We start from the raw sequence: 27,774 nt of genomic DNA on the forward strand, positions 1-27,774 counted from the left end.
GCTTAGAATGGGAACCGGTGCCCCCACTCAGCAGAGACGGTTAGGAAAGGCGGGTGTTGTCGCAGGAATTAGCCAATGAGCGGCCGAGCGTCTTGGAGTGAAGGGGAGAAGCTCGCCAATCAGAACGCGCGGGCGGTTTAAAGGGCGTTGAAGGAGGCAGGCGGGCGTTTGAATTCAAACGGTGATCGAGCCTGCTAGAAGGACTGTGGAGGAGGTGAGCGGGCCTTCGAAGAGGGTGGCTGGCTGGGCTCGGCTCTTGGGAGAGCCTTGTAAGTGCTGGTGAGGAGAAGCTTCTTCCTAAGCGTTGGCGCCCGCTCGGTTGGTGGTTTCCACGAGGGTTAGAATAGAGTAGCTGTGCTGGCTGGGGAGGACGGGAGCTGTATTCCTAGCCGGTGTAGGGCTTCCCCACTAGTAGTTTGTAACATCGTGGAGTTGTGGCCGTTTCGTTATCAAAACTAGTCTTCGTTACGGAGAGATCGGCATATGGAGGACTGGATGATGTTCCAAGTCAGCCTTATGGAAGTGGCCTGCCAGTGATTCTGTTAAAAAGTTGGATCGTTGGATTAATTTCCTCTGTTCCTTTAAATGCTACCTGTTTTCTTCTTCTTTTCCCTTGATTGCCTTTCCTGCTTTTAACCCTGAAGGCAGGGGCTCTGACCCTTATTTAAACTTTTCTAGGAATCGTTTTGTTGACGAACGTAGTTTCTTAAAGAACCAATACCACAAAGGACCAAAAAGCAGATTTATAATCATTGCAGCTTCCTGTGATCATGTGATTGCCATTTTCGACCTTCCTGGCGGCTTCTGGCAAGCAAAAACAATGGGGAACCATGTGATTTGCTTAACAACCATGTGGTTTGCTTAATGACTGCCAAAAGGGTTGTAAAATTGGGTTGGATTTGCTTAATGGCTGCTTTGTTTAACAACTGAAATTCTGGTCTCAATTGTGGTTGTTAAGGGAAGACTACCTGTAAAGGGTTCTGCAAACAGTTGAGGCGATTGTGGATGAAAGTTGCACTGCTTGGCTTCCAGGTTCCTTTAGGTAGCTTTAGAGTAGCCTTTCTCAACCTTCTGACCTTGGAGGAGCCCCTGAAATATTTTTCAGGCCTCAGGGAACCCCTGCACATTTAGGCTCAAATACAGGCCAGAAGTTACAAAACCATTATATTTGTTTCATGTGTAGGCCTGCATATATGCATTAACAATATCTTCAACTAAAATAATGAAACTTACCTCTTTAATGTGAAGTTGTCTAAATTTGAAATATTTTTTTTTAATCATCCCCAGGGAACCCCTAGTGATGTCTCATGGAACCCTGGTTGAGAAACCCTGCTTTAGATACTTGGGACAGAAAGAAAACTGACTGGAGCTCTATAGCTGTGTAATTGCTAATATTTAGAGGACAGTAGGCTCTTAAGAACTTGTCATACCTGCTCTCCCAAAATGGTTGCCATAGAGGGTGGCCAGTTACAGAACACTCATTTACCAGAAAGAAAACTGGTAACATTACTCCCTACTGCTTTATGTATTACAGTAGTTCCCTAGTCTCCTTTCTTTCTGGGCAGGTGGGTGCACTTCCAAACAAAACTGGACTGCAGTTATCCACCATGTTAATTTTCTAAGAATGCCTCTTGAGTCTATGTGGAACCCAGAGGCATTCTTGGAAAAAATGAGGTTGTTTTATTTTGCAGCAAATTTCCTTTTAAAAAAATGCTGAGTTCCAAGTGACATATAATCAAGATGGTTGGTACCATATTATATCTCTATGATTTAAAAAAATCCATGAGAACAAACAAGATGTCTGTCTACATTTCATAAAGATTATGAAGCATGAAGAAAGAATTCATCCAGACAAACCAACATGAGCTTAGGCTTATGTTTTTCATATTCATATTTTAATCTCTCTTCATCTCTCTTTTCTTATTCCAGCTGAAAACCTAAAAATTAACTTTATAAAACATGTATATATGTAACTATGGATGAACATCTGCCTTAGTAGCTGCAGAGAGTCCAATTAACAGGCCTTCTTAGCCATTCAGTTTATGGGATGGAAATGCTTTTAAAACTATGACTGCATTTGTTTGCCTGTGTGATGTGTACTGTAAATTACATACAGTAAATAAATTGATGTGTTACTACTTTCTTGAGGCCCCTGAAAAATATTGTCAAGAGTTCATGCAGTATGATGACTTTTCTAAGGTGTACTAATATGAATAGGTTGATGATGTTGAAATGATAGTCCCAAATAGGATGATGTAATATAAATAACAAAAGTTTTAGTTATTTTATGTTACACATGATAAATGTCTGAATTTCTTCTCTCTCAATATAGTAATGGACAAAACTAGTAAAGAAAACCAGAATGGACACCCACATCATAACAGCAAGGTAAAGTGACCTCTTGCATGTATTGGCTAGAGTGTAAATCTTGCCTTTTTTAGGTGTCACAGTTCTTGATTATTCAGCATATAATGATCACAGGATGTAAGTGAACAATGACCCCTTAGAGCATGTCTTACATTTTAAGGTTTGATTCAGATGCTTTCTTTTGTATACTGCTAAGCCCTTATTAATATAAATAAAAATAATTGATTGGAATCATAGATTGGAGTGTACATGCTGTTATCTAAAATATTGTTAGTCTGACAATGGAATATAAGTTCCCAGTAGAAATTATTAGTCTTTCCACATAACTGTTCATTACACACAACACTAAGGTTCCCTTTTCCCCTGTTCACAATAGATTGAGGAACAAGTTGAAGAGGAATTATTACAGAATAGATGAATCATTGACTACATAGTTGTGCTGAACAGATTACAACTCAAATTGGTTAACCAATTATATGCAGAAACTAAGATACCTTGACTGCTGTACTCAATATGCAATTTGTTAGTCTCTTCCAATCCAATATTCTATTGCTAGTAAAAGGTTAAGACTGGTGGATTAGTTGGTGTCTATCAGTAACTAATAGATTCTAGAATGCATAATCTCTTTCCCTCACTTCCACTCCAAGGAATAAGTTGATCAAGCAGGAAGCAAAACTTCAGACCATCAGTTGTTGTGGGAGACAAAATTGAATGACTGCAAAGATGTGAAGGTGCTGGTTCTTCCTCTAGAAATCTGATTTGAGGGAGGAGCATAGTAAACTTTTGCAATTCTAAACTGTGAACTTCCAAATGTTACAGAACACCAATAAAATACCAGTGGTCTTAATTCAAAAGAAACTGAATCTTGGGAAACTTTAGCAATTTTTTTTTCCTAAGGTGCCTGAAACAGTGTTCACAGTTGTGTGTATGTTTTTAAATCAGGCAGCTGTTGTAGATGGTCCAAAGCGGGTTCCTATGACCCAGAATCGGACACAGGGGATTGGACTTCAGTCACAGCGTGTTCTGACGGCTTCAAATGTTCCCCAGAGAGTGCCTATTCAGTCCCAGGTGCAGAAACCTGCTGTTACTCATCCAAAACGTTCCAACCACTTAACTCAGCAGCGACCAACTTCTGCAGTTCAACCAACATCAAGGAATTTAGGTCCAAATAAACCCAATGAAGTTTCTCAGCAACCTTCTGCACCTGGTAAGTACTGCTGTTTCAGCTATTTCTAACTTCATAGAAAATCTATTGGTGATTATGATGTACACTAAAGAGTAAAAAGACAAGCTTTAAAATAGTATTGGAAAATGTAGTGAATTGCCTTACACATTCAAGTGGAAATATTCCACATGAACTTAACTGGTTAATAAATGTTGGTAAAGAAATATTTAGAACTGTTTTATGTGGTGTGAACTTTTTGTAAATGCTTGACCATGAAGTTCTTGCACTCTCTTTACTAAATATTTGTGAGAACAGAAATAAGAATACAGTAAATGATGCTATCTCAGTAATGTATCTGCTCATATTGCAATATTGATTTATTTCTAAATGTGGACAATTATTTGTCTTTGCAAAATCATGAGAGTTGTAAGATTCTTAGGACTGCATGAATCATGAAAACAGAATTCTATGAGAGAAGTTCTTTATATAAAGTGAATGGAAGCTTATTGCTGACTCCTTGGATTACTTAGTACAGGAATTTATTTATCTATCAAATTTACCGCAGCCCATCTCCCCCGCAAGGAGGGACTCTGCGTGGTTCACAATAAAAAAGCTTAACCTTAATATAATATAAATAGTATACAATAATATTAATAACAGTAAAATATAAATATGTTAAAATATAATAACCAGATGGCTAAGATACTCTCTCTGTCCTCAAGCAAAACAGGGCAGTTCTAAGCAGCTAACCACCCCCAAGAGGAACTATTCTCTTTCCCACCCCAGGCATATTGACAAAACCAGGTTTTTAACTTTTTGTGGAAGTCCAGGTGTGAGAAGACCTGCCTCAACTCCAGGGGAGGAACATTCCAAAGGGCAGGTGCTATTGCAGAGAAGGGATGCTTCTGCGACCCTGCCAGATGGAACTCTTTAGCTGATGGAATCCTCTGCATGCCCTCTCTGCATGCCCGGGTGGGACGGGTCGATGTGATGGGGACGGGACAGTCCCTCAGGTAGCTTGGCCCCATGCCATGTAGGGCTTTAAAGATCATAACCAACACCTTGAATTGGACCTGGAAGCAAACTGGCACCCAGTGCAGCTTGTGCAGTAAAAGTGTTATGCATGCTGCCCTTGGGGCACCTAAAATTACTCACGTGGCTGCATTCTGGGCCAGCTGTAGCTTCTGGATATTCTTCAAGGGTTGCCCCATGTAGAGCTCACTACAGTAGTCTATATGGGAGATAACCAGGGCATGAGTGACTGTTCGAAGGGCCTCTCTTTCAATGTTCTTCCAGTTGGGGTGCTGAAGACTTTTTTCACCATGTCACTAAATTTTGGCTGTGAGCATGTTTGAAATTGGCAGTTTCTCATCATTTAGAAGCAGAAAACATTAAAAACCCTCATCCTATAATAGACATATTTATAAAAATAATAAAGGCGGGATAAAAATTAAATAAATAAATAAATAAAAGGGGAGCAAGCGGATCCAGAAAAAGTAAGAAGACATCAGGCCTATCCGTAAGTGATAAATCCTGCCCATTCTTCCTCATCTGATGGTAGCCCTTGAACACACGTAGATTGCCCATTCTTGATTTAATGTATGGAATGCTATGTTCTAAATATAGAGTATGTTCTAGAGAGTACTTTCTTCATGTAGCTGTAGCAGATGGAATATCTTAAGTATGACTAATGAGCTAGCCAGAGACCCTTAATTAGAGGTAATGGTGCATCCACTGAGAACTTTTTTGTTTTTGGCACCACATAATTTCTAAAGATAAGATAGAATACAGATAAAATTGCCATTCAAGGATGTTAATTTAACAATGGTCATCCTCGTTTAGCAACTATCTCAGTTAGTGACTGTTTGCAAATACAATGGTGAAAAAAAAAGTATATAATAGTGATTTTTTTTCCCGACCAATGTGCACACTTACGACCAAATTTTTGTGCCGGATAACAATACATGCCGGAGTGAGTAATGCTGGGTTGTTGCACGAGAGAACTTTATCTGTATGGGATGGCAGCAACCAGCAATGTTCACAATGTCTCTTTCAGTCACGTGGTTCACTTAGTGACCATGTTGCTGGAATGGATTGCGGTGGCGAAACACAGAGAAACTCTACATCTTTAACTTCTGCATCATCTGTAAGCAATATGCTATGAAGAGGAACAATTTAAAGCACAAATTGCTCAATTTTTTTCATCTGAGCTTGATTTAGAGAATTTAATTTTCCTATATGCAGGGAAAAAGCCTGAAACTGAAGTTGTATCAAATCCAACAACTGAGGCCAAAGGAGCCTCAAATTCAGAAAGTGAGAGCAAAGGGGGATCAAAGAGTGAAGCCAAAAAGTAAGCTTTTACTTTGTATGGGTGGATATATACAAAGGTATGTACGCTTCTTATTGGGAGATTCAGATGGACCCAAGCCTTTTAGTCTTTTGTAAGGCATTGAAGACCTGGCTGCTTCCCCAGGCATTCAGGTCAGCTGGTTAGATGAGCTCTGCTATTGTCAATGTGTTTTTGTTTGTTTTTCCTGTGAGTGCCGTTATCATCCTTGGGATCCTGTGATTATATGTTGTGGGGTTAATATGTGTTATGCTTCAAGGTCATAACATCTTACACACCTATACGTAAATGGTAGAGCTTTATGTAAATACAGTATTACTGAGAAAGGTCTTCAAAGAGATTCTCTCCTGGCCACAGGGAAAGTGAAGCATTTTCCTCTACATTCCTCAAAAGAAACAAATAGGGCTTTTACGTATCCCACTGTGCCTCTAGTTTGTTCTTTATAAGAAGGATTTCCTGGACAAATTGCTAATTTTGAGGAGAGAACAAAATGTTCTTATCTAATATTCTAACTCAATACTTTTTTTTAAAATAGAAAACAGTGGTCCCTTGATGACTTTGAAATTGGCCGTCCTCTGGGAAAAGGAAAATTTGGAAATGTGTACTTGGCTCGTGAGAAAGAAAGTAAATTCATTTTGGCACTGAAGGTCTTGTTTAAAACACAGTTGGAAAAAGCAGGTGTAGAGCATCAGCTGCGGCGGGAAGTAGAAATACAGTCTCATCTTCGGTAAGGCTAAATACAAATAAGTGTTGAAATTCAACATAGAGCCTCTTTGTTACAATGGAGGAAGTGTCAGCTTGTCCTCAACATTTTCTTATTGCTAACAGCCCATAATGAACTCATTCCTCATTCAGAGGGATTAAAGACTGGGAGGGGAGCTACTATTTAAGAGTTGGTGTTCCCAGTTCTGTCTTCATCAGAGAGGGGATGTTTTCATCAGCCTTTAAAGAGGAGGCCTCATCTCTAAGAAGCTGTTCCTGGATCCATCACTTTTAGAGAACTGTTAGTCTCCAACCTTCCCTCTTCGGGGAAGGTTGTTGAGAAAGTAGCATGTTAGTGGCTACAGAACAACCTTGATGAAATGGATGATTCAGACCCATTTCAGTCTGGATTCAAACCATGGGACTGAAATGACAACAGTTCTGGTAGATTACCTCTTGGCGGTGTCTGATACCGTAAATTATGGTTCCCTACTGGACTGCCTACAATGATTGGGAATTAGAGGATGCAGTGATACCCTGAGTGTGGTACCCTGAGTAGGAGAGTTCAGTGGCTCTAACTTGAAAGACCATCTGTCAGTTTAGGTGAGCTACTATCAATATGCTAATGATTCCCAGCTAAACATTTCTCCTCTGAACTGGAGTTCGGAGGCTGCAGATTTGGATGGAATAAAATAATCTGAAATTAAATCCAATCAAGATACAGTTGCTGTTTGTATAGAAGGAATCTCTGTTGTCAATTTTTGAAAGGTGGCGTGTTCCTGAAAGATCAGGTCCATGATTTGGAGGCCTTCCTAGACCTACAGCTATTATAGTAACCTACAGTAGCACCAAAAGGGACGCGGTGGCGCTGCGGGTTAAACCGCTGAGCTGCCGATCGGAAGGTCGGCGGTTCGAAACCGCGCGGCGGGGTGAGCGCCCGTTGCTCGTCCCAGCTTCTGCACACCAAGCAGTTCGAAAACATGCAAATGTGAGTAGATTAATTGGTACCGCTTCGGCGGGAAGGTAACGGCGTTCCGTGAATCATGCTGGCCACATGACCCGGAAGTGTCTATGACAACGCCGGCTCCATGGCTTAGAAACGGAGATGAGCACCGCCCCCTAGAGTCGGACACGACTGGACTTTACGTCAAGGGAAACCTTTACCTTTACCTTACAGTAGCACCACTTCTTTAGATTACTGTATTGTACATGAGACTGTTAACAAACCAGAGTCTCTATAGCCATGTAGCATGTTTTATGGGTGCTCTATTGGCTACCTTTAAATTTCCAGGTCTTTTTCAAATGCTAGTTTTGATCTATAAAGCCTTATATGACTTGGAAAAGAGGTACTTACAAGACTGCCTTCTCACCATAGGTCCATGTGGACATTCTGCCAGCATCTTTTAACGGTCCTCCATGCAAGGGAAGTGAAGTGGGTTGGGGCTAGTGGGCAATATTTTCTTATTGTCCACTAGGCTTTTATCAGTCTTATATCAGCATTGCCCCATGCTATGGAACAACCTGCCTTTTGAGATTGGATTGGCACCCTCATTGCTGGCCTGTCAGAGACTGCTAAAGACAGTTCTGGATGAGTTTTGGGGAGTGAATGGTCACCATTGTGCCTACTGCTTTTGTGTTTGATTGCCTTAAACATTTTTATGTTTTTGTAGTGTAAATCACTGGGAGTTGTTTTTTGAATCCAACACTACATGAACAGTAAACATATTGTCTTAATTACAAATGCACCGATAAGCTTAATTAGAAAGGAAAGTGTGACTACAAACCAAGGTCTATTTGCCTGAAAAAGGGGCAAAGATAGGCAGGGGCAGTAGGGAGCATTCTGTGGGATGGAGGGCTTGCATTATTTGCAAGTGGATGGCAAGTTTGAGAGGTAATGGTAGCTATTTTATGAAAGGACAAGCTTTCCCTTCCCTCTGCAGAATACCTGAATGTGTTCTCGAAATTCCTTATGTGTCAACCAACTAGAAATGTTGAGGATCAAGTAGATATTGACAATGCTTATATTCAGTTAGATGTATTCTGCATATATGCAAAAATTTGTCAAGATTTATCAGGATAGTTATTTAATAAAAGGTTATTGGGCATAATTTACTGTATAAAGAGAGGTTTTTTTCCCAAGTCACTTTCAGTCTTTGTTCAGTATAGCTGTGTGAATGTAATTTCAGATATTTTCTACATGACACAGTAATTCTACAAGCCTAAATTATTTGGACTACAGGTACTCCTTCATCAAGTTTAATGTTTACTTTAAGAGAGCTTGTAGGGCTTTTTCACTTCCCTATTAGTTATTAAATGACAGAACGATATCCAGTTATTATTTTTTTGAAAAGTGTGTTGTGAAGTTTTAAGCTACAGTTCCATATTTATGAGCAGGTCTGCTCATAGTCTGCTATGAGAGGGAAATAAATTTTTACTCCATTCCTATATGCAAGCCTTATGTATAGTGTAAGATAAGTGTTTTCTTTAGCATTTCTGCATAGCACAGATCTCTGAGAAAATGAAAAATGCTTCCCTTGAATTGTAAGTAACTGTATCTTAAGGTGATACTCAGCTTTGCATTAAGTATGAAACTTCTCAGTATTACATTTAAAAAAAAACTGTTTAGAAGAGTTGAGACAAATCTACAATCAACACCAAGAACTGACACTTGGTCTGTTGGACAACAGTAGATTGAGTTACCAAATAAATGGCTCCACATTGTTGTAGAATATATTCTCTCTCAGTTATATATTTCTCAGATGAAAGCAAGGATATATGAGTAGGAACCTGTGGCTTCTATTGTACTACTGTTGTCTGTAAAATGAGTCCTGTAAAAACTGAATAGGCTTAAGTTTAAATTTAACTTAATTGCTGAGTGATGTAAGCTATTCTAAACAACTCAATTCTCATATAGCAGCTTAAAGTTCTTGGATTGTCCATAGCTATTAATTAGTAGCTACTGGTGCTGTTTAAGTGGAACAGGTTTGGGTTTAGGCTGAAAATGCAATTGAATTGCATGTTGCAGAAGAATAACCCTTTTTTTTTTTTTTTTTTACTTCCTTGGGAAGTTATTACAGGTAGTCCTCATTTAGCAACCACAATGGGACCAGCAACTTGGTTGTTAAGCAAAGTGGTCACTAAGTGAAACTGCAACCATGCTTACAATCTTCCTTCAGTTTTCCTTTGCTTTACAGAGCTGTGAAGGTCATAAATGCAAGGACTGGTCTCAAAGTTACTTTTTCATCACTGTTGTAACTGCAAACAGTTGCTAAATGAGTGAGTCACTAAATGAGGACTACATGTACATAGAACAGATGGGTACCCCGTAGGCCATATACAGTATGCCTCTCAGCAAACCAGGATTGCTCTGCCAAAATAGGATGATAAAAGAGTAAAAATTCAATAGTACAATTATTACTGTTCAGAATTAAGGAAAATGAGAGCTGGAGACCTCTGGGAAGGGCTCCTAATTCTCCTCTTTTTCTCAAACACAGAAATGGTCTTTGATCCATTTATCAGGTTTTGAGGGTGGGAATAAAAAGTAAAGACCTTTAGGAGGCAAACTGCTCTCATTCCTAAACCATCCCAAAGGCCCTAAATCACCCTGAAAAGTGGCCATTTCTGATAATAGCTTGTTTGCCAGAGGCTTCCTGCTTCTATTCTTGCTGAAACCTTTTCAAAGAGCTGAAAAAACTTGACCCAACTTTTTCTGGTGATACATCATTGAATAGTTTGCTTGGCTCCAGCATCTCAATGTTGTTTATCCCTTGTATTATTTATTTTATTTATCTTCTATCTCGCCTTTATTATAAATAACTCAAGGTGGGGAAGATATCTATTACTCCTTCCTCCTCCTCCTTTCCCCACAATAACCACCACCTTGTGAGGTGGGTTGGGCTGAGAGAGAGAGACTGGCCGGAGGTCACCCAGCCGGCTTTCAGGCCTAAGGCGGGACTAGAACTCACAGACTCCTGGTTTCTAGCCCAGCACCTGAACCACTAGACCAAACTATATAACCGGGAGGGAGGTATAGAGATAGTTGTTTAGTTTATTAACAGCAGTGGCCTTCTTTAAACATTCATATGCTGCTTTTGTAGGCATCCCAACATTCTCCGGCTGTACGGTTACTTCCATGATGCAACAAGAGTGTACTTAATCCTGGAACACGCACCTCGTGGAGAAGTGTACAAAGAACTCCAGAAGCTTACCAAGTTTGATGAGCAACGAACGGCTACCGTACGTTTTGGGAACGGCAATGCATAGGCAACTTTTCGTTTGAAATACTAAGGCTATTTTTTTTCTTTGGAACTGGGTGCACTGGCATGGTTATTACTCCCTCCAGTGATTTGAATCTGGGTATACCAAACAGCTTTGGTTTAGAGATGGGTTCAAAAGAAAATAGTCATTCTGAAATCTTCAAGTAGGTAGGAAAGCTCACAGCTTCTCTCGTGGAGCACATTACCATTGAATGGGAGAACTTCACTGAAAAGGAGAGTGCTGTTTTGTTTGGCCTCTTTCTGAAGTTAACGGAATTTTCAAGGATGCTCAGCTTAGGAGAGTGAAAGTTCAAAATAAAATGGCTATTCATTGTACTTAAATTAGGGTGAATCAATCTGGTACCCTCCCAGTGTTTGGGGTTATGAGTCCAATGCCACTGGCTACTGCTTCAAGATTTTTGTGCCATGTATTTTTTCTGACTTAAATGATATCTGGGCAACCTCACAGGCCCATTCTTGACCTGATTTGATCTGCCTTCTCTGCATTCAAAATTAATTGGCAATCCTGTAGCTGTTTTCAATGTAAATCTGATTACTTTCAAGTAATGATGGGAATACTATGATCCTGTTGCAGAACCATTGGTCACCTGATTTGTATGTATGCAAATGGAGTACTGTTTTTCTTGTCCTTAAATTTATGAAACGGTTAAGGATTTTTTCTTAAAGACCTTTGACATAGTTCTTTTTTTTCTTCTTCATTTTAAAATTGCTCTTGAGGCTTAGGAATGCTGAAAAGGGAAAATTCAACTTTGGAGACTTTGTGCTTTTTGAAATTTTCTTAAAGATAAGCAAAAGGAAAAAAAAAGTGGGGCAACCAGGTTACAAAGCATTTGAGTTACTAATGTGCTGTTCTCATCCATCATGTGAATGTAGCAATGAGTGGGGAAGTGGAACTCACATACTTGGAGGATACCAAGTTGGGAAGGACTGTTGACACATGTTCAGTAGTTGAGATAACAGATAGTACCACTCTCACAAACTGCTTGACTATCAAACATTCCAGAAGTGCATTCCAGACATGCATCCCAGTCATTGATAGAACATTCAGAGGTCTTCAGTATAGCTCGTATGGTCTAATAATTTTGTTTAATGTGCTAACGCTTGCTTGCTGGAAAAGTGCAAAATAAAAACATTTCCTTTGAATCTTTTGGGATAAAGTTACAAGCAATTTGCATGGTAAAGGCCAATGGTTAGTAAGCATGAGAAACCAAGCTAATTTTTGGAGCAGGTTTACTTTGCATTAAGGCAAACTTCTGTGATTAAACTAAAGCAGGTTGAGCCTTTCTGAAATTGTCACAGTGATACTTCAGGAATCTGACTAGTAAAAGAGGATGGTGAGATCCATAATGATTAAGGAAAGCTTGATAGCCTTTAATAGCCTCCAAGAAAGCCTTGCCTTATTTAATCTATGCTATGGAGAACATTCAAGGCTACAATTCTGTAGTTTTGTTGTTTATTCGTTCAGTCGCTTCCGACTCTTCGTGACTTCATGGACCAGCCCATATCAGAGCTTCCTGTCGGTCAACACCCCCAGCTCCCCCAGGGATGAGTCTGTCACCTCTAGAATGTCATCCATCCATCTTGCCCTTGGTCGGCCCCTCTTCCTTTTGCCTTCCACTCTCCCTAGCATCATCTTCTCCAGGGTGTCCTGTCTTCTCATTAGGTGGCCAAAGTACTTCAGTTTTGCCTTTAATATCATTCCCTCAAGTGAGCAGTCTGGCTTTATTTCCTGGTTTGATCTTCTTGCAGTCCAATTCTTCAATTCAATTCAATTCAATTGCAATACCATTCTGTGGTAGAAACTTGCTATTTAGCTCAATAATGTAGCATGTGACTAATGCACAGAAGTTTCCTGTTCTCTTTCTGACAGTTTCTAAGTGTTTGTATGCTATTTGTGGCTATACAAGGTGAAGACATGGTCATTGGCCATATCTGCTTAAATTGCATTATTTGAACGTGTTAAGCCTTAAGTGCAAATGTTGGTTTCTTCTACAGTATATGACTGAACTTGCAGATGCATTATTATATTGTCATTCAAAAAGAGTAATTCATAGAGACATCAAGCCTGAAAACTTGTTGCTGGGATCAAATGGAGAGCTCAAGATTGCTGACTTTGGATGGTCTGTGCATGCTCCATCTTCTAGGTAGGAGGCTATTTAATACTCAAATTTGAGAGTAGAATCAGCTTAATGTTATCTGAATATACAACATGCTTTTTATAAGTAGTAAAATTTACAAAAATAGCTAAGTATTTCTTTGATTCTTTCAGTTGAGAAAAATATAACTACTGAAATTAAAAATATGTTTAAATTAGTAGGGGTTCATATTCTAATGCTGGCAACCATGTTTTCCAGAAAAATAAAGTTAAGATAAGCTCCACCCCATGCTATTCTGTTCCCTTTCCAACTGAAACTCAGTATTCAATGGCTTTAGCATTTCTTTCAAAGTTGTTACTGCTTGTCTTATCTCAGAATGTACATTCTTGAAATGTAAAGTGTCTATGGACCATCCTATACTTAACAATCTGAAGGAACCCATTTTATTTAATAATTAAATATATAAGAAAGTGGAACACTGTAACTGAGAATTTAAACCCAAAATATCACACCAAAAATCCTAGCTAGGTGTGAATTCTAAATGGGATAAACTAACAGCAAGAAAACACTGGTAATATCCTAGAAAGCAAGGAGAAGGGAGGCAAGAGAAATGAGGTCCAATAAAAAGGAAGTAAGGGTGATGATATGTAGAGAAGTGTGAGTAGGGGAGGACTTAGTGTTCTACAAAGCGACTTTGGATTTGAGTTTGAGGAAGGAATGTTTTTGGTAATGTGCAAAAATGTCAAGTACTGTGGGGGTAGAGAGGATAGGAACATTTACGGTTAGGTTACATTCATAAACAAAATGTCTTTACATGCTAATAGTAAGCAGAGCAGCACATGAGTATTAACAGCATCTCTTAAGTGGTGTCTAGGTTAATAACTTGCTTTGCTGGCTGCTGTATACTTTGCTATCCTAGGAGGTCAACACTATGTGGCACCCTTGATTACTTGCCACCTGAAATGATTGAAGGGAGGACACATGATGAAAAGGTGGACCTGTGGAGTCTTGGTGTCCTGTGTTATGAATTTTTAGTAGGAAAGCCTCCTTTTGAGGCAGAAACGTATCAGGAAACATATAGAGCCATTTCAAGGGTAAGTCAAATTATCGTCCGGCTTGATGTATCCTAGCCCAAGTTGCTTCTCTTAATTGCTCTAGAAACAGGGTCCAAAATTCATTCTCTTTGTATAGGAGTTCCAGGTGGCTGTTGGGTAACTGATACCTTTCAGATTTTGAGAGGCCTAAAACTGCCCTAAGAAATTCCCTGATGTTATTCAGGGACTAGAATTTCCACTTACTGAACATGTTACTTTAGTACCTTTTTGTCAGCTGGCAAATTCAGGTTTAGTTCCTGCACTAGTTCCCATAGCAATCATTTGGGTGGTGTCTTACATTGATACGCTACTGCCAGGCCAAATTTTCTTTCCCACTTGGATTCTGCACTGGAAGGTGGGACAAACCAGACAGTGAAAACAGGCTTGTTTGAGTTACTTTAAGAAACAGGAGGAGTAAGCTGTCATACAACAAGCTGAATAACTTTTTGAAACCCTATGGGATAATTAAGAAAACAAGATGGCATGCTTTGTGTGTGACTGTAACTTTCTTTGGTTTAAAGGTACAGTACAGATTTCCTCCTTTTGTAACAGAGGGAGCTCGTGATCTGATTTCAAAGCTCTTGAAGCATGACCCAAAGCACAGATTACCACTGGACGATGTGCTTAAACATCCATGGGTTACATCAAACTCTACAAAATCTCCCAAGCAGAAAATTGCGGAAGCCACTGTCGCTAACAAAACTCAGTCATAGCATCATATACATTGCTGATTGTAATTCCAAAGTAGCTGGGATGGCAACAATTGTTATGCAGCTGATATAGGCAATATAGAATTGGGCTCAAAAAGAAGTCAAAGTTTCCTGCATGATGAGCTGTTCTATGAACTCTATGAAGTCTGAGCTGCATTTTAACATGCATGCTATATTGCTGGTGGTTCATTCAAAGCAGTTTGTGAATATCTTGAACATACTTGAACACTTCTTGCAAGTGATCCAAAGCTGCTGGGGCACTTTGTTCAGGACTTTCTCAGAGAACTAGCTGCTGTTCTGTTGATCCTCCTGGCTCCTTGATAGCCACATGAAGCTGTTGGAACAGTGCAATAACACCCTAACTGCCTGATTTTGGCAGGCTAAGGTTAACCTGTGCAGTGATGTGACATGGATGGAATCTGCCGCTTTCTAAATATGTGCTATATGTGCAGTCATTGTCCTGTCTTCAGTTATGAGACATTTTGAAGCTCTGTTAAATAAAGTTAAGCAATAACACAGTGCTTTAAGACAGCTTGTTCTTGGATGCCCAACTGCTTATTCAGTGGTGTGTATTGTGTGCAATTGTTCATTTTAAGTTTTTACAAGAAAAACTATGGGACTGTTTTAATCATCAATTCTTTTATAATGTACTTATTGAAGCACTGGTAAATCTTCATTACAAAATCACTTACTTGCACCTTATGGTACTTTAATCTTAGAATTTACATTTATCCAAGCATACAATTTCACTTCAAGCTACCAGTACAGTTTAGATAAACTGAATGTTTGGTCCTGAAAATACAAGCCTTGTACTTTCCAAATCATCTATTGTGGAAAATACTGATTCCAGGAAATTCTCAAAATACAGTGTATCTATTGAAAGTGGGCTTGAAATTGAATTCAGAAATGATGGGTGATATTCTACTTAGAATTGGTGGTAAGCTAGGACCTGCTACAATGATCTGCTGACTTTAACAGTGCCTTGATGTAACAAAGTTAATGTAATATGTTAAACCATTGGCCTGGTATGAATTTACACCCTCTCATTTAGCAACCATATTCCATTCCGATGACTTGGTCCTTAAGTGAACATGTGACAGAGATGCTGTGAAGTTCACTGGTTTTTGCCACCTTAGATAAAATTCTCTCCTACAGTGCCCTGTGCCTGACCCTTTTCCCCACCCCCACTCGCAGGGCAGAGAGGCTGCTTAAACTAGCTGTCCCTTCCTGAGCTGCTTTTCTCTGGGCTGCTAACCTAAAAAGTGCTAACCACAAGTTAACAAGCTCAACTGTGACCTTAATTAGTTGGTTAGAGACCTCCAGCCTGCTAGGCTGCTGCCTGTAAGTGACCAGACTGTAATCAGTTTCATACCCAAGGCATTTGTTGTCGGGCACATGAAATTTGGTCATAAATGTGTGCATTGGTCAGAAGATGAAGTTTTATTACCATTGTATTTGTGAATGGTTGCTAACCAAGGTAGTCACTCAACGAGGAGTGGCTGTACTCAATAATTAATTTTTTTTAAAAAACAGGCATATAACGAACACAGGTATCTTTTCCTTCTTGTGAATTACTGCGCAAAGCAAGCAGATTATTTTTTTCTGTTGAAGCAACAACTTTATACTCTGATGTAGTGCAAATTAATTTTGCTGTGATCCTTGGAATAGTAATGAAACTCTATGCATTTTTTCCTTTGCTGCCCCCATGGAATTGATCTGATTCCATGAGACTTGGCAGGCACATTGTTACTTAATTTTGTTTAATCATTGAAAGCTTTTGGAATAGGTAGCTTAATTTACATGTTGCATGTATGACCCTTCAAATATAATTATAAAATTGTACTTTATTCTACATAGTAATTTTTTCAGTATCGAATTCTTAAATTCAGTGGCTGAATGTTCCCCCAGTGATTGGAATCATGTACCTGTGCTAAGCCATGCAATTTCTTTAGTGTTGTTTAGTATATTGTATCTATGTAACCTCTGTGGCTTGCAAAGTATGGGTCGTGATTTAGAGCAATGTATGAACCCAGCCACTGCCTGCAACTTCATGTAAATTTAAAACCACCTTAATGTCTGGGATAGATCCCAGGATTTGGATTATTTTATTTCATCCCAATGTGTTGAACTATCTGGCTTTTACAGTTGACTATGGTTCACTGAAGCCTTAAGTTATCTTTATTCACAGCACATAGGTAAACTTGTCAATTTTATCTATCAAAGTAATAGGTTTCATCTTATTTCACAAGATTGCTTTTTCACAAAATAGTATCGCATTATGAACTGACTTAATTCCTATGCTTTTGGAAAACAATTTAGAAACAGTAGCAAACAGGTTATCAATTTATTTAGTGGATTGCACACTAGTTTATATAGAGAGCACTCCTCAGCTTTAACCACTTTTCAAATCCTCCAAGAGCCAACTGATTACAATCAAGCATAAAAGACGAGCCTGCCAATTTCCCCTCAAAAATACTTGCATGGTATATTTAGAAAGGTCAGGGTAGAGCAATTGTATGGAATGGCATGGTCTTAAGTTATAGGAAGGCAGGTTATGGTTGAATGTTAGGAAAAGCTTCCCAAGGATAAGCAGTTTGGTAGGGAAAGAGATTTCTTAGGAGTTGATGGCCTTCCTTTTAGTAAATATAAAGTACTAATGCAGAGGGTAGATTGTGGGGTTGCTTTAGATACCTACATTCAATGGAGGGTTAAATTTGATGGCCTCAGTGGCTTCTAACTGTAGGATTGTAAGATGTTTGTTTTGCAGATACATGCCAGTAGATGTACATGTTACTGGTTCTATCCTCAGCATGCTGTGCCACTAAGGAATGAAGCTACCCTTTTTTATTGTTATCAATCCATTCTCCATTTCCTGCATTCACTGCAGTGATGCTTCAGTCCCAGGTTTAAAAAGTTAAAATAGCTGAAAGTGCAGGGAAAGGAAGCCAGAGGTATCACGCAGTTCTACAAGATCTACTGTACGTCCTCATTGTGTATTATTTGTAGCTCATCCTTGCAGATAATTTCTGCAGTATCCCCACTGCTGTGGATCAGCCACTGGCATAGTTTCTGTCTGATGCTGCTTTCCATAAGACAGGATGGCAATTTGTGTCCCCAAGCCTTTGTTTTTGCAGCCCCTGGAAGTCTCTTCTGACTATGATGGCTGAAAACTGAGGGCAGAAATATGTAAAACCTGTAAATGGGCATACCACCACCAACCAAAGAAACCTTCCACATCAAAGCACACTAAGCTCAGGAAAAACAGTAAATCCTAGCTTCTATCTCCCCTGCCCTGCCCATTCTCAAATTGGCCAACTGTCCAATTAAGTATGCTAATACTTTTATCCACTGTCATTAAATCACTCTACCATTGTACCATTTTTGGCAGGAAATTCCCCCACGCCTGCAAGCTATTATGGGCAACAGATGCAAGCGTCCAATAGCTCATGTCAACGAAAAACTAGATGCTAGAATGTTACCTTCTGGAATGCGACAAATATGACTCCCTAGAATCTAGCGCTTATTTATGTACGTACAGCATTTGCAGATCTAGCATTGAAATGGCTTTGACCTTTATTTACAAGATCACTGCACACGAAACATGATATTTAGTATTAGTATTAGTTTGCATCCTAAATTCAATCAGCTTAATTGGTTGAGCTTGTAGAGAATGGGGGAGGGTTAGAATCAACTGAAAGGGCCATTTAGGCTACAGAGTTTACACCTTTCCTCAGTTAAGGAATCAAAATCTGAACATACCCAGAAAAGGAATCATGGCCTCCCTCAGAAATTGGCTTCACTGTCAAACTGCTCTTAGGAGTGTTTCTAAAGTTCAACTTGAACCTGCTTTCTTGTCATTTATGCCTGTTTTTCAACGTCCTGCACTTTAGGACAATCTTGAACAGGCCCGTTGTCTTAAAAAGCCTTGCTGCTCCATACAAATAGTACTGGGTTAAAAGATCCAGTGTTCAGACCTGACATGTTTATCAGCATACCCAATCAATAATTCTTCCACTGCTTCAGTAAGCTAACAATGTATCTGAGCGACATGGATAGTAGTCTTTTTAAACTAGTTACCGATTTCAGAGAAAGCACATTCCCCACCATTTCTGAGAAAGAGATTTGGGGGGTCCAAACAGGCACACCAGAGTGCATTAGCTTCCAAATGTTTCTATGAAGAAGCAAGGGAGCATCCTTTTCTATTGAATTCCACAGAGGAACATCACGGGTTTGGAGCTGGAGGCTTGAAAAAGCCTATCTTCCGAAAATAGCGAACAAGGAAGGGCACTGAGACTATGGTGATGCTGATCCGGACTGGAGCAAACAGTTTATGAATAGCATAGGCTAATACAAAAGTGCTTGTTCCTGCAGCTAGCTTGGATCGCACAAGGGCTTCATCAAATCCCAGCTTGAAGAGAACAGTGGTCATGTCCACTCCGCTAAAAGGGAGAAGAGGAGGGAGAAGCAGACTACCTTTTAGTAACATAAAAAGACTCCTGCTTTAGATTACAGTAAGAATCAAGCACGGTGTAGCTTATATAACTCAACGAGACAAGATTCACGATAAGGAGAGTACTGACACACAACTGTTAGCAATTATCTCAACTGTTCGAGGTAAGAAAAAGCCACCATTCTTACCAAGCCCTTCTTACAAATGCCCATTAGCGTTTTTGTCAGTTGCTCTCAGAAATTAAAGACAGGGCAGTGTGGGTCTTAGTCTGCTCCAACAGGGCAATTATGATATTCATCTACCACGATGTGTCTCTTCTTAAAGATGAAAAACATGGTGCTGCCAGATATTTCGGCCTACAATTCCTGCTTTTGACCATGCTTTTCAGGGCATGGGAACTGAAATCCAAAATAACTTGATAGTGCCAGCTTGCCTATAGCTAACGTAACATCCAGCGTACCAATAACAGTAATAATAATGCCTACCTTGACACAACCAAATAAAACATTCCCAGAGACATCAATGAAATCCCAATATGGAACGTTACTCCGACAGCTCCGTATTCCTTAAAAATTTTCTTCAACTGCTGGGATTTATTAGGTTTCTTCCCATTTTCCTGGTTGGGATTTTCTGGGGGTGCACCTGTAGCCTAAATATTAGAGGTAGGTAGGAGAGAGAAGATTGTTTGTTATTCCCATACAAATAAGCCATACGGTTTCTAGAGCAGCACTTTTTTTTTTTTAGCAGCAAGTTTATTTCATCATTTGGATCGTGCAATTCATGGAGCACTTTATTTATCAAATTTTATCACTGCGCCCATCTCCCTCCCAAGGAGGCACTTTGTTCAAACATTACTTTACAGACCACTGGCATGTAACAATTGGCCCTCTTACTCTGTCTACAGCATTCCTGTTTGTCATACACCGGCTGTAAAAACTGAGATGACATAAATGGTCCTTATTTGTCAGCACCAGTCCTCGTTTAGTGTCTGCCTCATTTAGTGACTGTTCACAGTTACTATGGTGATGAAAAAGTAACTTGGTGACCAGTCTTCGCATTTACAACCTTTGCACGTCTATAAAGCAAAGGAAAGCTGAAGGAAGTTCATAAGCAAAGTCATGGTTTCACTTAGCGACTACTTCGCCTAACAACCAAGTTGCCGGTCCCAATTATGGTTGCTAAACAAGGACTACCTGTATTTAGAATAAGGATGGGCAACGGCTGAAAGCATGAATAGCCATGGTTGCAGGGTGGGGATATGATTTCTACCTTTTTTCCCCTTGGATAAGGATGTTGTTTTCTCTTCAGGGTTTCCCTTCATTTTTTAAGAGTGTAAAATCTATTTGAGGGCTTCCTCTTCAAAATGGTGGGAAATGATTTCACCAATTTTGGGGCAATGACCTTCAGAAAGGTTGCCGGAAGGATACAAGTAGAGATTTAAGGTCATAGAAAGCAACGCTTTGCCTACTCCAACTGAGATCTTTTAAGGATTGGTATTATTTGTTGGGGTTCCCCACTCCCCAAACTCATTGCCTGCCAGTTTAACTCAGTTTTTGTGCTGTCTTCAAGTTAATATGTTTTACTCTATTTTTATAGTTTTGTGACTCATCTTGTAAGAACTCTGTCCTACAAAGGTTGGTCTGCACATATGTACTGTGTATGTACTTCATAAGTGCATTTTGTGTGCATGTACATGCAAAGGCCCCAGATGATGGAGAAGTAGAATGTAGGGCTGTATTCCTCCTTTCCAACTATTCAAGAGCTGACTGCAAGTAGACAGCTATGAACTTGAGTCCCGGTCTACATCAAAGCAATGCTTGTTTTACGATTCTGCAAATCCTGGGCAAGGAAAGGGAATCCTGTACTGCTGCAGGCAGCGTGTGCAGTAATACACCGAACTGCTTGTCACCACTTAGAGGATGCTGACATAAAATAACTCATCTGGGTATAAAGCCTTGGCTTTCTGCTCCCACTGCGTCACACAATATGTATGCTTGTAACAAAACATGGCAGACTGCAGAAAGGAACCACAAGGGAATCGTTGGCAATTGCTTGCTGACAACATGTTTGCTAGACCGGCTGCTGAAATAAAACATTACAAAGAATGGGTTCTGCAACAGCCCACTGTGTCAGAGAAAGCATTTATCCTGGCTTTTTCACTGAAAATTCTGCAAATCACCCAAGCTGCTTTTTTTTATACAGTATCACTGAGTCAAGCACTCCGGGATCCTAAATAATGTGAACAAATTCCCCCGAAGACCATGCCTACATTGCAAAATCAAATCAATAGAAAACACTGTTGTTTTTTTTAAGGGAGAGGTGTTGAAAAGCAAAGAGGAATCTGCGAAAACAAATCTAGTAGAACCTGGTGCTCGCTATCCCCTCCTCCATACATTATTCAATTATTTTATAAAAAGCCTGGGAGAAATATTCAAGACATTAGCACGGATAGGAAGGAAAGTTGTTTTTAAGATACATTTTAAGTTTGTTACACAGTTGCTTTTAAAACTACAGTTATGCATTCATTATTTACATACTGTATTTTTAATGATTTTTTTAAAAAAAAATTGATACTCCTATGCTGTAAAACTTGATTTTCAAGGGCTGCATGGACATTTTAAAAATAATCATTTGTAAAATAAGTTTGCATGTAATATGTATCTCAGCCTTTCTTAACTTACATCACAACTGAAGCTTTGCAAATTTCCCAGCCGTGACAGTCAAGGGTCATGCTGGCTGGAAACATAAAAATTATAGTCCTATACATCTGGGGGGCCACCAGTTGGGAGAAAGCTGCTAGGCCTGCCTGGTTAGCACATCTTAGGACCCTAAAACAAGTCAGCTAACCAGAAGAAGTAATAGGCATCGCTCTCAATGATGCATAAAGACAAGTGCCCCTCTTGTGCTATGTTAGTGGCTGCAGATACTGGCAATCTGAGGTCACAGCAACACTTTGCTATATGGAAAGCAATTGTATGTGGACTTTTCTTGAGATCTCCTGGACAAGAAAATTCAGGGTTGTGCTGCAGGAAGTAGTAACATAAGCAATCGCATTGGTATGTTTCTAATTAAGATCAGCACAGCATAAACTACTCCATTTTCCACCCTGTAACAGAATGTAAGTATGATTTTAGTGAATTTTACTATTATCCCATGTTCAGCTATTCAACTGACTGTACATATATTTACAGGCACAGGCCTACACCTTTGAACATCACTTATTTATTCATTTGTTCAATTCCTCAGCTGTCCAGCTCCCAATGACTCCGGGCACCTTACAATTAAAAGATGCAAAACCCCCAATCCCCCAAAACCAACATATAATCAAAGAAAACCCATTCAACTTTACTCTGCCCCAGAGCCTGGGAGAATAGCCAGTTCTTTAATAGCTTTCTGAAAGTCATCAGGGTGGGAACCATCCAGAACCAGCTATTAATCCACACATTGTAGAGAGGCAAATTTTGGGGGTCAGGAGCACATCTGAAATGTTCAGAGCAGTGTTTCTCAAGCTCGGCAACTTTCAGATGTGTGGACTTCAACTCCCAGAATTCCCCAGCCAGCCTTGAGTTGAAGTCCACACATCTGAAAACTGCCAAGCTCGAGAAACACTGGTTCAGAGGCTATGGCAAGCACACCCATAGACTGGCTCGCCATGGCAGGCTTGCAAATCCCCCCCACAAAAGCTGTAGATTTTGATATGGCACAATAGCGTCCCCTAAAGCATCTGTCAGGTAACCCCTGCTGAGAGGCATTTCTTGTCCCCCAAATCCTCCCCCACGTAATCTGATTTGTAAAATGGTACAACCGATAAAAACTAGATTGCACTTTTATCGTTCAGCTAAATAAGGTAGGTGAAGCCACCAGAGACTTTCTGATTTGCTGACTAGATTTAAGACAACTGAGGGCATTGTGCTTGACCTTGACAAAGGAACAGTTTTCTCAAAAAGGCTGCCCTACAATGATCCTCCATATTCAGTAGAATTGAAAACTGCTGAGACAGAAGGAGCAGGGAATGCTTGACTATGATTTTCTCCAATCATTCTGCAATAAACCATGATTGTGTACTGAAATCAAGATGTTATTAAAGGCTGTAATTAATTAATTTAGCTTTATTACTTGCTGTCAAGCTGATATTGACTCATGGTAACCCTGTGGATAGTTGGCCTGAACTGTGCTCCATCTCCATTAGCTGTGGCTAATTGTTGCTGAAGTGACATCCATCGCTGCTGTTCTTCCACTGAATCCCCTCTCTTCCTCTTCTATGCTTCCCTTCAGCCTGGTCAGATACGGTATCTGATTTTTTTTTTTATTTGCATGCCATAACCAAAATATGGAAGTTGTGGTTTTAAGCTTCTAACAAAATCTTAGGCTTGATTTCCTCCAATATTGATTGATTTGTTCATCGGGCAGTCTATGATACCCACAGTATCCTTTGTCAAGATCGTAAGTCAACAATATCCATTTTCTTCCTATCTTATTTCTTTATAAGATCTGACTTGTTCAGACCATGATGTTTTTAGTAATATATGGATGTGAATGGAAGGAAAGGGAAGACGATGATCAGCAGCAAAGTGGATGGCTGTTACAGTGGCAATTGGAAGACCTGAAAGGCTAGGTTTGGGACATGGAGAAGATCTATCTGTGTGGTTCTAAGAGTGTACAGCTTCATGGCAAATAATCAGTTAATGGATGTGAAAGTTTGACAGTAAAGAATCTCCATGGCTGAAACTACCATAGTTGCTACAATCGAAGTGAATATTTGTAGCTCAGGGTTGGACTTGTTTTCTTGCAGACGTTTCATTGCCAGACTAGGCAACATCTTCATGAAGATGGCAATGAAACGTCTGCAAGAAAACAACAAGGCTCAGAGAGCACCAAGGGCTCCATAGTTGCTACAGGCAGGCATAGGATATCATTTACCCAAAGGCAACAATGGTACAGACTAGTGTGCCAGCTTCCTATGTATTTATTAAAATATTTTTTTAAAAAAAAATAGGCCAGGGAACCTGATGGGTCCATATGGAAATATACAAGAGCACTTACTCCTGACAGATAATGTACATGGTGTGCTTTTCAGAGAGAAGACCAGAAATTCTGCTGCCCAAATATTCCTGTAAGAAACCCTTCTTCTGATGTCTAAAACTTGGAACGATCAGCACGGAGAGCAAGAATGAGCAGAGAACCAGTTTGGGCTAGTTGTTAGGGCACTGGACTAGGAATGGGGAGAAATTAGGCATGAAAGCCAATTGAGTGGAAGACCCCCACATGAACTGAACATGGTGTAATATCAAGAGTTCTGCACTTTCTTCAGAAGTTTACCCTCGAAACAGGGAAAGTGGTGAGAATGGGAAAGAGCAGTGGTAGAGATGGTAGAGAAAGGTCCAGATGACTCTGCATTATATCAGGTAGTGGAAAGACTGAACTGTCCAACTGAAGAAATGTTTGCTAGTTTGGGGCGAATGTGTTTTAACAGGTAGACATTCTACATTGTAACAACTTTGCAGAAGCATTTTTCTACTGCTTACTTCCAGATTAGATTCTCAGAGCTCCTCAGACAAGGCCACCCTGTAGGCATTTGAAGGTCCCTGCTTCTAAGCAGGTCACTTCCCTATCATGAGCCCAGAAGAGGAAGGGTCAGAGCAAGGCAAAGAACCTGTGAAATCGCTAGCCCTGAAGCAAGTCTCTGCTTTGGGGAAAAGGCTGTAATTTGGTGGCAGAGAATATCTGGTCTTTCCTCCAGAACTTAAAGTAGCCTACACAGCAATTCCTCCTCCAATTTAGGCAGTGACAGTAAGCTTCCATGGCTGAGGGTGGCTCTGAACTGAGCCCCTCCCATTCTAGATCTTAACCACTACACTGCACTGCCTCTATGCTGCGATACATAAGGTCTCAGGTTCAGATGGTGGTTTCTAGAGTTGAAAGGATAAGATAGTGGTGTTGAGGGAATCTTCAGCCCAAGATCCTGGAAAAAGGAGGGGGCTTAGTGAGGTGAGTTCCTTTCTCTAAATTCACACAAACAGCCCAACCTTCCTACAAGCGAGAAGCTGTACAACTGAAAAACTCCTTATTATAAAATAGCTCTCTGACCAATTTTAAACCAATCTCTGGATCTCCAGGAAGTAAATTCCGACCCTGCTTCTTCCACTGCTCCTTCTTATGCACAAAGGGATTTCAATTAATTAATTAACAGAATCCTACTTTTTCATTACAAATAGTGCTCAGAAAGCTGCCAGTAAGATAAACTAAAATAGTAAATTATAATTAAAACTGAGGAGCTAATCCAGTCTTCTACTATTTATTGATTTTTTAATGCCGCCAAATCCATTTAGATTTCAGCATTAGCTGAAAAACCAAAAGCCTATCTGAATAAAAACACTTTTCTCTAAGTGTTGATGTTGCTTTCTTACTCATGGTTGTTATGTTAGATTGCTTTATTATGTCACTTGTAAGCGACCTTTGATATTATTGCAACAGAAAAGCAGGTGCTTTAAAAAAAACAGTGGTTGCATCCTACAACATTCTTAACCTGGTTTCTGAATTAGCCCATCATCTGTGTTTACAAAATCCAATGAATCGTAAATTCAGTGGGTTGGTTTGCACATACACTCTGTCTCCAAAAATGCAAACCGAGGCTACCTGGAAGCTAGCTTATCATGTTGTGCAATTTACTCTTCTAAGTCTTTATCTGATTGCTTAAACATGTTGCATGTAAAGTAAGACAGAAGGCCTCTGTTGCTCTTTCTGGAAATGAACAGCAAGATGATTGCCACACACACACACACACAGACGTGTTGTGTTGCAGCAGAGCAGAAACCCAGTTTTTCCAGCCTCTCCCAACACTGATAATTGTTGCCTATAAACCTAAATAAATAAAAATAATGATGGAATTGTAATCCTACCCGTATCTGGCAGGCACCAGATAATAGAAAACTGATGTAAACTGTGGACTTAAAGCAGATGAGGTAAGTGACAGGTCCTCTGCCAACTCTCCTTTTTCCTAGTCCCACCCTTTTATCTGCAGCCTGCACACAACAAGACAAACCTCTGGCAAAGGATTGTTGAGCAGATTAGCACTTCTCCAATTCAAACCGGATAAATATTATAAAGAGGAGAAGGGGAGTAAGGGCTAAAACACCTTTTATTTGCCTCCAAATCTACTAACATAAAAAAAACCAGTCGTTTGGAATCCTGCTCTCAAATACTTTCTGCAGGTGCTCAGAAAATCTTCCTTTTTCACTTTCCGGGCAATTTTCAACCGAAGGCCCATAGGTTATGCGTGCTCTTGTTTCGCTAATGGGCCCTTTTACTGTGACTGAAGTCGCAGGATCCGCCAACCAAGTGTTGACTTTACCGCGGTTAAGCCAGTCCAAGTCCCCAGGACCAGCGGCGCGGGCCGAGTACGCACACTCGCTAGTCTAGAAAGTGGTCGCTTCGTTCGTGCCGGGCACGAACACAGCACTGCGGATCACCCTAAAGTCCAGCCCTGCTGGCACCACGGGGGCCCCTTTACGCCAATCAAGCGGCAAGCGCGCATTCCCGCGGACACGTCATTCACCCACTTTGGGAGAAGCGAGGTTGCTGCGGGGTCCGCCGCCGCGGCTGTCCTCTCCGCTGGCGGAGAAACTCCTCGTCGTTTGCCAGGCTGTCTTGGAGCGCAGCTGGCGGGGATCCGCCGCCGGCGTCTCTAGCGGACTGGACGGGCGGCACAGCGGTTCGCTTCCTCTGCGGAGGGGACCGCCAGCCGCCGCCGGGAGCCAAAAGCGGGTGGGTGGGTGCCGCAGCCCCGATTCTCGCAAGAGGCAGCGCAGGAGCCGGAGACCGCCTCGCTGATGCCGTTGGCCGGGAGGCTGAGTCTCAACTGCCCGGCTGGGCTGCACCTGGCCCCACAGGAACCCCGGCGCAGCGCCGCCGGCCCGAACTGCCCCCGCGCGGAGGCTGCCGCCAGTGCCGGCCGCTTGGGCCAAGGCGACGCGCCCGCCGCCCGCCCGGAACGGCCCCCTGGGGAAAAGCGGAGGCAGCGCGCAAGGCTGGCCTAGCCAACGCATGGCAGCCGGAGGCGCTGCCCCAGCGCAGCCCTCCCTGCCCAGCGCTTCTGGAGTGCGGAAGGCGGCACCCTGTCACCGGGAGAGAGAGGGAAGCAGCCACCCACGGCCCTCCTCCTTAAAGGGCCCGCGGTTCCCGGCCTGACTTCGCCTCCCAGAGATCCGGCCAGGGAGACGCCGATAGCCGGGCAGGCTTCCTTGCCTCCTTCGCCGCCGCTTGCTGGCTGCGTTCACGCCTCGGGCTCAACCCGAAAGCGGTTTGTTCGGTTTTGCCTTAGCGAATTGGGGAGACGCAGCCAATGGTTTATGCTTCCTGCGTTGCGCAATCCCAGCCAATCCTCCGTCGGTATTTATTACGAACAAGAAGGGCAGATGGCCATTAAGCAAATCCTGGCTAAGTATGATAAATGTATCCCTCGAACAAATGTGGTCCTCCTTTCCTGCAAGGGCCTTTCGTGAACCGTGTCCCAATTCAAGAGAGAGTTTTGTGCGTTGCGGACCCTGAGAAATTCCAGGCCAGCAGA

The 27,774-nt window shown here is 41.0% G+C and overlaps 2 protein-coding genes across 2 annotated transcripts; one reads left to right on the forward strand and one right to left on the reverse strand.

Annotated features, from left to right (window-relative positions):
- The first annotated feature begins 183 nt into the window (after positions 1–183).
- Positions 184–15,401, forward strand: AURKA (aurora kinase A). Its single transcript, XM_063297029.1, has 9 exons — positions 184–214; positions 2,333–2,388; positions 3,310–3,574; positions 5,777–5,882; positions 6,415–6,606; positions 10,679–10,817; positions 12,854–13,002; positions 13,874–14,048; positions 14,570–15,401. Exons 2-9 carry the CDS (start codon positions 2,335–2,337, stop codon positions 14,759–14,761), a joined length of 1,272 nt encoding a protein of 423 aa, XP_063153099.1. The 5' UTR covers positions 184–214; positions 2,333–2,334; the 3' UTR covers positions 14,762–15,401.
- Positions 15,402–15,448: 47 nt separating this feature from the next.
- Positions 15,449–27,309, reverse strand: FAM210B (family with sequence similarity 210 member B). Its single transcript, XM_063297030.1, has 3 exons — positions 26,768–27,309; positions 19,694–19,857; positions 15,449–19,197 (listed from the first exon to the last, which is right to left on the reverse strand). The coding sequence occupies exons 1-3, from the start codon at positions 27,251–27,253 to the stop codon at positions 18,981–18,983; spliced, it is 867 nt and encodes a 288-aa protein (XP_063153100.1). The 5' UTR covers positions 27,254–27,309; the 3' UTR covers positions 15,449–18,980.
- Between the last annotated feature and the right edge of the window lie 465 nt (positions 27,310–27,774).

The sequence above is a fragment of the Candoia aspera genome, chromosome 3, assembly GCF_035149785.1.
Source record: "Candoia aspera isolate rCanAsp1 chromosome 3, rCanAsp1.hap2, whole genome shotgun sequence".
NCBI lineage: Eukaryota > Metazoa > Chordata > Lepidosauria > Squamata > Boidae > Candoia > Candoia aspera.